The following is a 13,693-nucleotide window of genomic DNA, read 5'->3' as shown; positions in this document are numbered from 1 at the left end:
ATAAATATTGGGTACAGGTAGACATTTTTGGCGGTCCTAATTCAGTGAAAACATTTACTGCTGAAAAGTTTTTAACGATTTTTTGTTGTTGTTGTCTTCCGTAACTCAGGTTATCTGGAATGAATATACCACCACCAATTATCAGCAACAAAAACTGGCTCAGACTGCATTTTGTTACAGACAGCAATCACCGATATCGTGGATTTAGTGCTCCATATCAAGGTACATTTAATGAATACCTTTGCCTCTTTTGATTTGTGAAATGATTTTGGTATATACAGCTGCATTTTGCGATAGAAGCAAAATATCTTGTGCCTTAATAAATGGTAATTTGAATAAGCCAAAATGGTCATTCACTTGGTGAGGCAACAATGTGATAATAACTAAATTACAATAGAAAAGTTAGTTGGTTTTTATAGCACAGTGTTCTAAATGAAGAGTATTACGACCTCTAAAAAGTAGTATGTAACAGATATAATGTTTTCCTTTAATAAAGTGCTTCAGCAATCGGACATGCTTCCTAAATCTGCACCACAGAACACTGCAGAAAACCTGAAGTTGTGAATAGGCTCTCCATCAAATGAAATCCATTTTCATATACAGTGTTTGCTATTGCTAGTTTAATAAAGCTTGTTAGGATTATTATCCTAACAATTTTTATTAGCAGGCATAATTTTGAATGAGTGAGATACAGTATTTGATGTAGTAGCTTGAAAACACTCTTGGTTTAGAACAAAATTGTTATGAATATGGAGTGTTAATGAAAATTTGACTTCTATAATGTTTAGTAATATTATGTAGGCTTAGTGTACTTTATCTTCAGACTACTTATGTAAATAAATCATTTCATTCTCAGTAGTGTATCAGCTACTGTTAATGGAATCGTGAGCAGTGCCCCAGTTACATTTTTCCATTTATCTGTTTTTTTGTTTTTGTTTTTGTTTTGTTTTTTTAATGCTTTCCTTTTTAGTAGTCTTAAGTCTTAGGCACTTTCAACTTTAATATGGTGACTTGAGGCAGCTTAGAGTTAATACCTAAAATGTTATTAGGCCACATACTGTTTTCTGGAATACAAATTTCAACACTTAATTTATATTTTGAAGACCAGTAACCTAGCTATAGCTGTCCTATCAATAGGATTTCTGACAATAGTAGTAACAGATTAATGTCATTGGTATTTTGACATTTATAATAATATATTGGATATCACTGTAATAAAAATCCCAATGATGATAACTTAAAAGTAAATATTTTAGGCAAGACCCACTGTAGAAAAATCTATAATTTCTATTGCTAATGTAGTTAATTTGAATGGAAGCATGGATGCAAATATGTTCTCAAGTCTATGTATTTCTCATAATAGAATACATTAATCATTATAAAATACTGTATTTTAAAATTGAAAATTAAATATGCATAGAAAATTATTTTTATATATTTTATTAAAAATAACTGTCCAGGGCATAGAAACTTGAATCTTACCAATTTCAGTCAGTGTCACTTTAAATTTGAAATAATATTTTGCTGCATTTCCAATTTCAGTTTCTAAATTTGTTGCGTACTTAGGGAATCAGAGGAAGTGTTTATTGAAAAAACAATAATATTGTGGAGCCTCTTTATCTCTGGGTTGACCCCTTCCTTTGTGGAGTTTTCCAGCCACATGATTTTATGTCTCTAATTCCCCCTCAGCAATGAGTAAAGCAGATGGCACAGCAGAAACTCAAAAGACTATCATCTTTGACTCATGTGGTGATCTTTTCTACTAGATTCATGAAATCTTTCAGTCAGATGGTCCTCTTCCTTATCTGAATAGAAATAAGGTAGCAATTATTTCATATTTATGTGTACAACCTGGAGGAAAAAAATGATATCCTTTCTCAAAAATAAAAGGGTACTTTTTATTTGCTTTATGTTCACGAAACTGGTATCTTTAGATAGCGTTGTTTTGCATTATAAGGCAATGGTGCAAAGCTGCCAGTAGATTTGTGTATTTAATTATTTTCAGTATTCTACTCGCTGATCTTACACTGACTTTAATAGTACCTTCAGATTCAATTTGATTTTCTAGCGTTGCCTATCTAATTTCAGGACCAAATAAGAACATAACAATGAATTCACTGTAGTAAAATAGAAAGCAAGTGTTTTAGGGGGTATGACTTTTTTTTCTATTTTCTGCAGGAAAAAGAGAGCTCAAAAGAGGGTGATTTTTGGTGTAATCTGTATCTATAAAATATAGAAGAAATAAAGTGGTCTAAGAAAATGGAAGCTCTGATTTTATATGATCATGGAAAAGTTTATAATATAAAAACCCACCTTTACATAGATCCTGTTAAAACTTTCCTGATTTAGGCCTGATTATGTCCAAATATTATTTTACCTAGACAACATAAATTCAGTTAAAGCAATTCTTGAGATTATAAGCAAATAAAGAAATTTGGACTAAAAAGTAAATAATAAGCTAACTTAGATAGCTGTAAAATTCATAATTCTGACATGCTGAAATACACGCCCTAGCAAGAAACAGTAATCATGCTAATTTACATTGTACCACGCTACCATTTAATTTTAGCAGTATCTAGATTAAAATCAATTAAAGAGAAAAAAATTATGGAATGTACTGTACGAAAGTCACAGCCAGGTCTCCATGAGGTATGGTTTCTTAGCATTTACTTACTTTTGAGAGACAGAGAAACAGAGCATGAGCAGGAGAGCAGCAGAGAGAGAGGAAAACACAGAATCTGAAGCAGGCTCCAGGCTCTGAGCTATCAGCACAGATCCTGACGTGGGGCTCAAACTCAGGAACCTTTGAGATCATGACCTGAGCTGAAGTCGGTCACTTAACCGACTGAACCGCCCGGGTGCCCCTAGTGGTGTACTCAATACTTACTGAGTACTTAATGATTATTATTGAGCTGTCTTTTTTAATTCATTTAATGTTTTATTGAAACTCTAGGTTTCCGAAGACTGATTATTTTCCTGATGGCATTTCTGTTTAACCTGTGTTCTTTATAAAATATCATGAAAAGTAACTGCAAGCTTATTAAAGGTTCCTGAATGAATGGCATTGGTGTTTTATAATGTGTCCCATAATGGAGTCACACTGACATGCTTTCCTCAAAAGAGCCTCCTTTAAATTGTGTTAGAAGCCAGCTTCATGGTTGGTTTAGATGTTATAATTTAAATAGGGTTAAGTAGAGGTTGTGGATAACACACTAATAAATGCAGTTCTGTTCTAACTCAAAAAAACTAAGAAAAGACTTGATTTAAATAAAATGCCTTTGATATGCAAATAGCTTATGCCTCCCCAGATCCCACACTGAATATTGTCCACTTCTATCTAAAATAAACAAACAATCTCTTTTTTCCCCTCTGAGTTTATTTATATTGGAAAACCCTTCTTTGAAAACTCTATTATTATCTCTACTGTGGTTTTAAATTTTTTCCTCTTTAATTTTCAACTCTCCCCCCCCCAAAAAAAACTCGTTTCAGTTTCATTTCACTATATTAGTTTTTATTTTGTAAATTCTTGCTTTATTCAAGTTTCATTAAAACTCTTCTAATGAGAACTTGGATGTGCTTCTTCACATGTAAGTGGTGTAACTTTTCTTTAACTGTGGTGTTTGGAAGTTCTCATATTTATTTATTGAAACCTCCATAGCATTGTCATTTGTTTTTAATTAAAAACCTGAAATCTTTTTATTTTCCATTTCTGTGAATATGAGCATGTGTTCTTATTTTCTAAATTGGAACTAGATTTTCAGATGACACTCAATTGTCCAATCCAGAAAACTGTACCTCTAGATGATGTTTATTTAAAAGTATTATTTTTTTATCCATAAGTCTCAATTATTCAAGTATGAAATACTATTATAACACTTTTCATTTTAAGTTGTTCAGCATATCTAATTTTTTAATGTGCAAAGATTCTGTAGCTATAGATATTCACTAAATTGTCTTCGGCATGTAAGTTTAGGAATTACAACAATATAATCAATTCCAAATATCCAAATATATGAATTTTTCTATATTATAGATTGGCAAAGTTTTCTAAATTCTTACAGATTTTATCACATTTTTAATTTACCCCTTTTTCCCATAATTTTGTTTATTTGATTCTTCTTATGCAGGTTAATATTTTATAGATACTTATTTCCATTTTAACAAAGATACATCTATAGTAATACAGTATATTTTAAAGTTATGAGGTAAAATACTTTATTATATCATTTCTCAAAGAGTTGTCACCATTTTGGGATCAACTGTGTGTCTTTTTGGTGACAAAAACATAATGAATGAGGCTTTCAAATTGTATTGAAAATGCACTGCCATAAACCTCAGTTACACAGAGGCCCGTGGCATTTTAGACACACATAATTTAAGTGAAAAACAACTTTCAAATGGTACTCCATTTTTTAAGATTTGGAAATGTTTTGACATAAATGTGAGTGCAGAGTTATTGAACAAAGATAAATAAGATTATCAGGGATCCAGGATAGTATGTCAGGAAAAAAATAGAATCAGAAGATAAGGGTTGAATTGTGAGGTACCTAATCGCTGTCTGAGTTGTGTGAGCCTTGGTTTCTCCATCAGTTAAAAAAAAAAGTCACGCTTGTCAGACACATAATTATTGTGCAAATCGAAGTGTATTAAGATTTCTATGAGCAAAAGTCAGACATGCAGTAAACAAAGATTCTTCAGTGGAAATAATCAACCACATGAAATGGATGAGAAACACACTTTCTAACCAAGAAGTAGAAATAGCTTAACAATTGTGATCAAACATAAATTTGAATCCAGGAAACACATGTAAAATGAAAAATGCTACGTTTTATAAGCACGTGTCTAAATTTCTCCAGCGAAAAAAGCACTTTTCTTTAGAACTCAATTTTAAAATGTGACTTAAAAAAATGAGGAGAAGCAGTTTCCTCTTTACAACATAATTATTAAAATAATATAGTTGACATTTAAAAATGGAGCATAACATCAAAGCAATCTGTTTAATATATTTCTTTCTAATTTTGCTAAAGCATCAGTTTCTTGTGGAACCTTTATATATCCGTTTTTAATAAAGCACAGGGAATCATTTGTGATCACAAACTCCTCGAATTTGATCACCATCAGTGAGAGTCTTCTTATTTCAAGGTTGGAGGTGAGAGTGTGACATAGTAAGAGAAGATCAAAACTTTTGGTTTGGATAGTTTCAGTGTAAGTAGTTTACTGTAATAGGAATGTTGGACAGGGACAGTTAAGTGACTTTCCTGGTGAAGACAATGAACAGGGCTTTTTAGCACAATTCAAGAAGTTATACACACACACACACACATGCACACACACACACACAAACGCACATCTATGTATGTACATATGTTTTATAGTAGGTATTTTTTTAGTGCATAAGTGAAAAATTCATAAACTATGTTTGAATTATCTCAATCCCTTTTTCATATATTAGATGAAATGCATTAGTTTAAGCTTAGGAAGTAAATTATTTATGTTCATTTAGTGAGTTTTGAGAGAGTAAGATGTTGAGTTTCATTGGTGAAGTGTTTGAGAATAACTTCTAATCCTATACATTATTTCCTTTTGATTTTATTATGAACATCACTTTTTTTCTCTTCAAGTCTCCTTCATTGCTAAATAATTACTTTCATCTGGAAATTCTCTTTTTGTTCTTTTAAATTTTATTGTGAGTTTCCTAAAAAAAAACCTTCTTTTATTTCTTGCTTTATAAACTTGTCTGGTCTATAGAGTTCATTGTTGTAATTAGTACAATGTTTACACAGCCAGCAGAGATAATGAAGATATTTAATAGTCAAAATGGCGAAATAATCATTGGTCTGTCTAAAAGAACCATTAAAAACTCTCTGATAGTATTTTCCCCTGTGATGTAAATGTATGTTTTATAGTCCCTGCCAATATAACATTTAAGTCCTTTTACTGCATTAGTAGATAATGATTGAATTGAATTCTTCCATAACTAACTTTATATAATTTTTCATTCCCATCCTTAAAACTAATTTTCCAATCTTCTTATATATCCCCAGGCCAAAATTCTGTTCAGAAATTATGGGTGTGTTTGACAATAAGCTGGTTAATTGTCATTTCATTTCAAATTTCTCAAACGTAGACATTTTGCTGTGAAACACAACTTATGAATTCAAGTAAAGCATTGTATATAAGAAACACAATGTTAGTGACTAATTTTTGCTTAACTTTAGTCAAACATAAGCATTTCTAGCAAAATACTTTTATCTTGCTAAACATTTTAACATTTATGAATTAAAATTAAGCCATATGCCTGACTGTATTTAGAGTTGGACCATAGTTTTAATATATAAAATGAGATTTTAGATATAAAGTAGAATATTAGGAATAATATTTCCTTTATCCCACCTTGCTGTTTTATAGTCCTTTCATTCTGGTTGTGAGTTAACTATATGCATTAACATGGAGACTACTTAGAATTATTGATGGTCATCATTTATGAGAAAATATTTTGGAAACATTACATTCAGATTCTGAATAAGAGAATCACTTAAAAACAGGTGATAAATGGTTTTTATGCAAAGTACAGCCAGAAAATTGAAAGAGAAAGGACATGTGTGCTTAAGAAATAGTCACAGAAATAAGCATATTAAAGATTATATGGAGATTGTTATAAAATTTTCATTATTTTCTAAGGAATTGAATCAATCTTGATAACATTGATATGAGAATGACTTACAGTGGGGGAAAATATCGTAGTTGTTATTTTAAAGAAATATCTTTAATGCTTACATTTGCTAAGTGTTCTTTCCTAAGCCAGTATTTCTATTGATTCTTTAAAAAAAATTTTAATGCTTAAAAAAATCTTTACTGTTTGCTAAGTGTTCTTTTTTAGGCTGTTGCTTAATCCATTTATATAAATCCTTTGTTGATATACTTTAAAAAGTGAAAGGCAAATTATATTAACCTTATGTTACAATCTCATGGAATTTGTGAGAATCCAGAAATATCTTAGTAAAATGATTGTGACTTAGATTACTATCTTTAAATACAACAACTACTATAAATAGGAGATAATCGTCAAATATCCAATTGTAATATGAGTAATACTTTCTAAAACATATAGTAGGTTTAAAATATAGTGCTTGATAACTATCAAACTGAAAAAAATTCATTTTGGTATAACATTTTAATGTGGCTCATACTTTCCTGCAAACGATAGAATAAATTTACCAATCTTTTCTAGGAAAAATGTCTCTCTTGTGTTAACTCACCTTTCTTGGGGCAAAGCTCAAACTTTTAGGGATTAGATCACCCTCTTCTTTTTTAAAGAAAACTTTTAGATATAAGTGATAGCCTATGAGCCCTCATAGTGATGGGATGGAATAGACTACTCTTGCTCTCAATCACAAATAGTAACCAGTTTCAGTGGAGATGTCACTTCTTGGTACTTTAGAATCCTGTAGACATCTACTGCTGGTGTCCACGAGGCAACTCATGGCATGCTGTTTAAGCTTGGTCAGTTGTCTACTTTCTGACCCTACTCCATGGCACCTTGTGCGGGGTCTTCCCGTCTACTCTTTAGCTAAAGCTCTTTAAACCTCATTTTCTACTATACATTCCTTTTCTTTTTTTCCTTTACTGAACAAGGCTCTGTGTTAACTCATTCATACCTATCTGCCGCCCAGTATCCATCCATTGATAAAGTATAAAATTACCAACTTGTTGGACACATTTTACCCTGGTGCTCTGCTGAATCTGGGTATGTCTCTAAGGGGCTTACATTTTTCTATAAGTCAGTGCTGTAAGATTTCAGAATTAATCTCTTTAGTAAATGTAGCTTAACAAATTTATATAGGTTCTTGTACTATCTCTAACTAACCTCCATCCTCCGTGAGAGTTTTTACAGAAAAAGGCAGCTTAGGCTTTCTGTTCCTATTGGATGGCAGGAAAACTATTCTTTTTTTTTTTTCCTACATCATGTCCTGAGTTTTCACTAATCGTGGATTTTATAAAGCTCTATTAACTAGGTCTTCCAGGTTTGCCTCTTGATCTGAGAGGGGAACTATTTGAAATTTATGTTTCATAATCTCTTTCACCATAATAGAACTCTCAAGACTAATATCTAGATATGAACTTTAGAAATATAATATTTAGTCAAAGTTTTATAAGACTTCTCTTAAAGTGATCTGAAGGATTCAAAGAATGAATGAAATCCACAGTATCAAGATTAATATATTTTAGATTTAATCTAAAATTATCTAGATTTAGATTTAAACAGTTTAGATTTTCAAAATAGTCTATTAAGTTCAAAATTAATCTCCTCAAGAAATATACATATTATATTTCCTACATAAGTCTAAAAATATTCTGTACTGATTTCTGTGCTGTTATTTAAGCTATATTTACAATTGCAAATTGATTAAAAAATATGTAAGTCTATAATTGCTATCTTTATTATCCCAACCAACACTGGACTAGTTATTTTAGTTAATGTAATTTCTATCAAGTATTCAAAACTTTTATAATCTAATGAATTCATGAATAATATTTTTTGTCTATAATTGTTTGAATCTCTTGTATTTCAAAGTACATCTGGTAGATTACCAAAATTGCCATAATTTTATGGTAGTACCTCATGGTGATCAAATATTGTTCTACTTAGTATTCACTTGAATATAAATATATATGGTAGAGTTTTACTCCCATTAAGAATTCTTAGAGTTGCCTGGGAGGCTCAGTAGTTTAAATGACCAACTTCAGCTCATGTCATGATCTCGCAGTTTGTGACTTTGAGCCCCACGTTGGGCTCTGTGCTGGCAGCTCAGAGCCTGGAGCCTGCTTTAGATTCTGTGTCTCCCTCTCTCTCTGCCCCTCCCCTGCTTGCAATCTGTCTCTGTCTCTCAAAAATAAATAAACATTAAATTAAAAAAAAAATTCTTAAGTGCTAACATTTATTGTCTCTAGTGAGGGCAATTTTGTTACATCACCTAAGCATGAATATGTAACAAAAGATAATTGATTAAGCTGGTGTTTAACAAACAAAATTCAGTGTTTTATAAATTCTGTTGCAATGACAAGTATATTGAACAGGTAATTTTGTGTTTAGTAATGATTCAATAATTGTACAAGATGGCCTCCAAAGGGCTTCAATCAAGCACAAAAATACAAGGAATCAAACACACTGTATATGATTGATTCTTCCATGTTGGCATGAAAAATGGAGTCTGAAGCAACACTTGTGGAGCTTACATTCATTTTACAGGCAGTTTTACTCTGCCATTCAAAAATAAGGTCATAAAATTAAAATTCCTAGACTTTTTAAATTCAAATTCACAGATATCCAGAAATAGTAAAAGGTAATTTAAACAAATTTCCTTCAAATGATAAAGATAATACTATGATTTTCCTGAAGTGTAGAGTTATATGGCAATGGTGGTCACACAGGGGTCAATTTGGGAGTCCACAACGCTCCAGAAACACTGGGTTAAAGAAATTTATATTGAGTTTTTTTTAATTTAAGCAAATAAGACCTTTCAGGCTTATATAAGACCTGCTCTTCCTCAAGGCACACTTTGGGAAATGATTCTATAAGGTATGGAAGGAGGGATTGGCTTCATGTGACAATAAATTTATTATCACTTAGCCTGAACTTTTCTTCAGTTATTTAATTAACTGAAGTATAAATGAGGCAGGCAAATAGCTAGTGTTATTTAATTAAACTAAAATAATGTTTTGAATCAAAACCCCATTTGAGAGTATTATGGTGCATTTATTTATTTGTTCATTTACTATCCATCTAAATTTATTCGACAAAAATATTCCTGAGCCCTTACTTTGTAGTAGACACTGAGCTAGGTTCTGATAGTCCACAGTCTCAGAATTCAGAGTTTCCTATCTAGTATGTGAAAAGATGATTGAATATTCCATTAAAAAAAAGATTTATGAAGTATTGTAATTAAGAAAATGCAAGCTCATGTGGGGAGTGAAAGAGAATACATGGTCCAAGAAAGCCTTGAGAACACCCGGCACCTGACTTGAGTATCGAAGGCTGCAGAGTCGTTTAAGGTTAACTGACAATGTGATATCTATGCTATAAAGCTGTGTTAGTCCACTATGGCCATACAAATTATTAAAATGTTGAAATAGTGCTGATTGGTAAATAAGTAGCCTCTGTCATTGGTCCAAGAGTATCTGAACTGCATTCCTGGCTCCTGAACTGCCCCATCTCTTTCAAGACTCACTGGATTGTCCCAAAATATAGCAAGTGGCTAATAGCTGGCCCTATTAAGGGCACCTTCTAGATACTACTTGTGACCAATATTCCCAATACAGCTTCTAGTCCCTACCAGCTGTTATTCAGTGTTCTTAATATCACTCCAGACCTTCTAGTTAATGGCAAATTTAAAGTGACCAGCAAAAAACAAAACTAGACAAAACACTGCTGTATATTACTATTGGATGATTTTAAAAAGATGTGTTGTTTAGTTCAAAGAATAGCACTTTTCTATGCAAATTAAAAGATATGAGCAGTACAAATATTCTATCTACTATATGAAAGCTAGGAAACAAATTTTGAATTGTTTCATAGCTACCTGGTTTTATAATTTGCAACTCCCTAAAGACAGTGACTGTGTCCTTTATCCCTGCATCCCCAGAGTTTAGCATTATTATAGGTGCCAAATAAATGTTGAGCAAATGCTTGAATGTTATAAGTTCATATGTGTGTGTCACAATTTACAAAGTATCTGCACACACATTATCTCATGCAATCCTCACATCGACTGCATTATTATCACTGTTTTACCAAACCAGAAACAAAGACTGGCACGAGTGACACAAGCCTGCCTGGCACGGGGACACTCACACTAGGTGGCAGGTTGGGGCCGCGAACCTCTGGCTGAGCCCTGTGCCTGATACTGCATCACCCAAGGAAAGGGGCATATTTGTGTAATTCACTTAGACATCCTATTTGAGGTAACTGCAGTCCTTGAAAAAAAGTGTTAAGCCCAGCGTCACATTAGAAAATAGCAGAACCAGGGCACCTGCGTGGCTCAGTCAGTTAAGCATCTGACTTTGGTTCAGGTCATAATCTCACAGTTTGTGAGTTCAAGCCCTGCATCAGGGCTCCTGTCAGCACAGAGCCCACTTCAGATCCTCTGTCCCCCTCTCTCTCTGCCCTTCCTCTGCTTGAACTCTCTCTGTCTCAAAAATAAGTAAACATTAAAAAAAACTTACAAAAATAGCAGAACCAGGTCTTAACCATTAGGGGCTTTACTTTTAAAGCCTATGTTAAATCCACTGTGAACTCCAGCCTTAGTTATCCTCAGATTTGCAAATTTGCAGAATTGGTATTTTTTTAGAAAAGGCAAAAATTAATTGAGACTCAAATTTGGTGAATAAATAAGTGAAAATGGTGGAAATACACTGTCCTTGATTAAAAGTGACATTTTCATAAAACAATGATATCAGTTATTAAATTAGTTAATATATGTAAAGCATTTTGAATAGTGTCTGACAGAGAGTAAGCATTCTATAAAATGTTAGCTATTATTACTATTATCAGCAGCAGCAGCAGGAGAAGCATCATCATCTTTATTGTTTTACTAAATGACTTGGAAGGCAATTTCAAGCATATTATGAATAAGGGGGGTATTATTTGAAATGAAAGTATCTCAACTTTTCACAGTAATTAGTTGGAGACTCATATTTATTTGATTACATAGTATAAGTGCTTATTTGATTAAAAAAAGGAGTCCATTTAACATAGGTTTCAATACAGTAGATATTATAATGAAAATTATTCCCAGTAAACTATATCAAATATTTACCAGACAAGTGTCTTACAAATGAACCATGTAAGATAGGAGCAGAGTATATTCATTGCTCTACTATATGTCTACAGGGTGAAACAAACAATAAAATCATCTGCTGTTATAGGCTTATTTATCTTCTTATGAGATCAGGTACTACTGACTGTTATTGGAAAACCCAAGAAGGAATCTGTAGCCATCAAAGTTTAAGGTGAAAGAAATAAAATAACCCTTATTAGGAAAGGCAACAGTTTCATTATACCCAGAATACTTTTGGAGGAGAAGGTCAAATTCAAACATTATATTGTTGGCCTAAAAAGATAGCAACTTTGTTGCATTGGGATATATCCTCCTTTTCTTACAGAAAACATAACAAGTACTATTTAGAGTTTCCCTAACTAACATGAGACTCCAGATTTTGTGTTCCTAGACTTGTGTTCAACTTCCAGTTAAATACTTATCTTTCCAGTTTATCAACATAACGGAAAGCCAGTTAACTCTTTCCTGAGGTAGATGTTTGAGGAGGAAATAGCAACAAAAACTAAGATTGTAAAAGTAGAGAGGTAGAGATTACCAAGAATAAATTTCCTTTTGCACAGGTGTTGTTCTGGAAAGAGCACTGGACTAGAAGTTGGTAAAACTGGGTACAGCCTCCACTCTGTGATTTTAAAAGGATTCCTTAGTATTTGAGGACCATGAGGTCATTAGATAATGGGACGATATAGACTTTTTCCAAGTCTAAATGGAACTATTTGACGTCATGCCAGTAACTCACAAAAGTTTCTCTGATGAGAGCTCAGTTTCACAGTGGTACACGCACACACACATACACACACACACACACACACACACACACACACACACACACAATTGCATATTTTCTCTTAGCCTCACATATAGAAGTAAAATACATAAGCAAAATAAAATTTAATTGTATTCAACTAATAAGTCCAAAATATTAACATTTCAACAGTAATGTAAAATATTAATGGTATATTTTGCATTGTGTTTTTAAATTAAGTCTCAACAATCTAAACGTGTGTTACACTTACAGCACAGCTCATACTTAAATTTCCAATGCAAAGAGTTGTTTTTTTAATATGCTAGAGGACCAATTTACTTATAATTAAAGTGATAAGTACAATATTTCAATTTATTAGTAACTGTTATTTACCTATATTTTTCTGTAAATTCTTACATAAAATATTCAAATAAATGGGAATCACATTTGTAAATTTCATGTATGAACTATGTTTATGCATAAAACATTCAAATAAATACATTACAACGCTCCATCATTATATGGTTCCAGCACTGTATGGTGCCTCTTACACCACACAACAGGTAAAATAAAATGTAGTACCAAAACAATGAAGTTGTCCTTAACAGCAAAATATTTCGTGCTGTTTCTAAGGTGAAATTAAAATGAATTAGAGTAAAATAAAATTAAAAATGCAGCGTTGCAGTCTCACTAGCCCCATTTCAACTTCTGGAAAGCCACAGGTGGCCAGTGGCCAGTGTCCTGCCCCCACAGACACCGTGAATAGCCCTCCTGGGCAACTGAGCTACTGCTCTCCAATTACAGGAAAGTACTAAATATGCTCAAAACTCACGATAAATATGTGGAGACAATATGACAGACATAGTGTCATCTTTCCCACTGTTCCTCAGCTTTGTGTGACTGTCCACTGATTCTTTATGACTTACTGTGTATGATCATTGGACTGCAGGATGTGCCTTATTTTAGACCTTTAGAATCTATAATTATCAGAAAAATCATGATTTTCCTCTCCACCGCATACAGCTTCAAATAAATCCATAAAATAAAAGCATTCAACAAAATTTCTGACATTCCCCTTTCAAATTTTTTAATACATTAATTTCTTTGAAAATCA

At 32.4% G+C, this 13,693-nt stretch overlaps 1 protein-coding gene across 3 annotated transcripts in view; it reads left to right on the top strand.

Moving 5' to 3' along the window:
• The window catches only part of CSMD3 (CUB and Sushi multiple domains 3), a 1,242,212-nt gene that overhangs the window by 461,170 nt on the left and 767,349 nt on the right, over window positions 1-13,693 (top strand). For all 3 annotated transcript variants that reach the window (XM_042973241.1, XM_042973240.1, XM_042973239.1), the window contains exon 6: window positions 110-222. In XM_042973241.1, coding sequence (XP_042829175.1) covers window positions 110-222 — 113 coding nt within the window. The remainder of the gene's footprint in view (window positions 1-109; window positions 223-13,693) is intronic.

The sequence above is a fragment of the Panthera tigris genome, chromosome F2 (genome assembly GCF_018350195.1).
Source record: "Panthera tigris isolate Pti1 chromosome F2, P.tigris_Pti1_mat1.1, whole genome shotgun sequence".
Classification (NCBI taxonomy): Eukaryota; Metazoa; Chordata; class Mammalia; order Carnivora; family Felidae; genus Panthera; species Panthera tigris.
The sequence above is the reverse complement of the archived record's forward strand: the minus strand, read 5'-3'. Positions and strand labels throughout refer to the sequence as shown.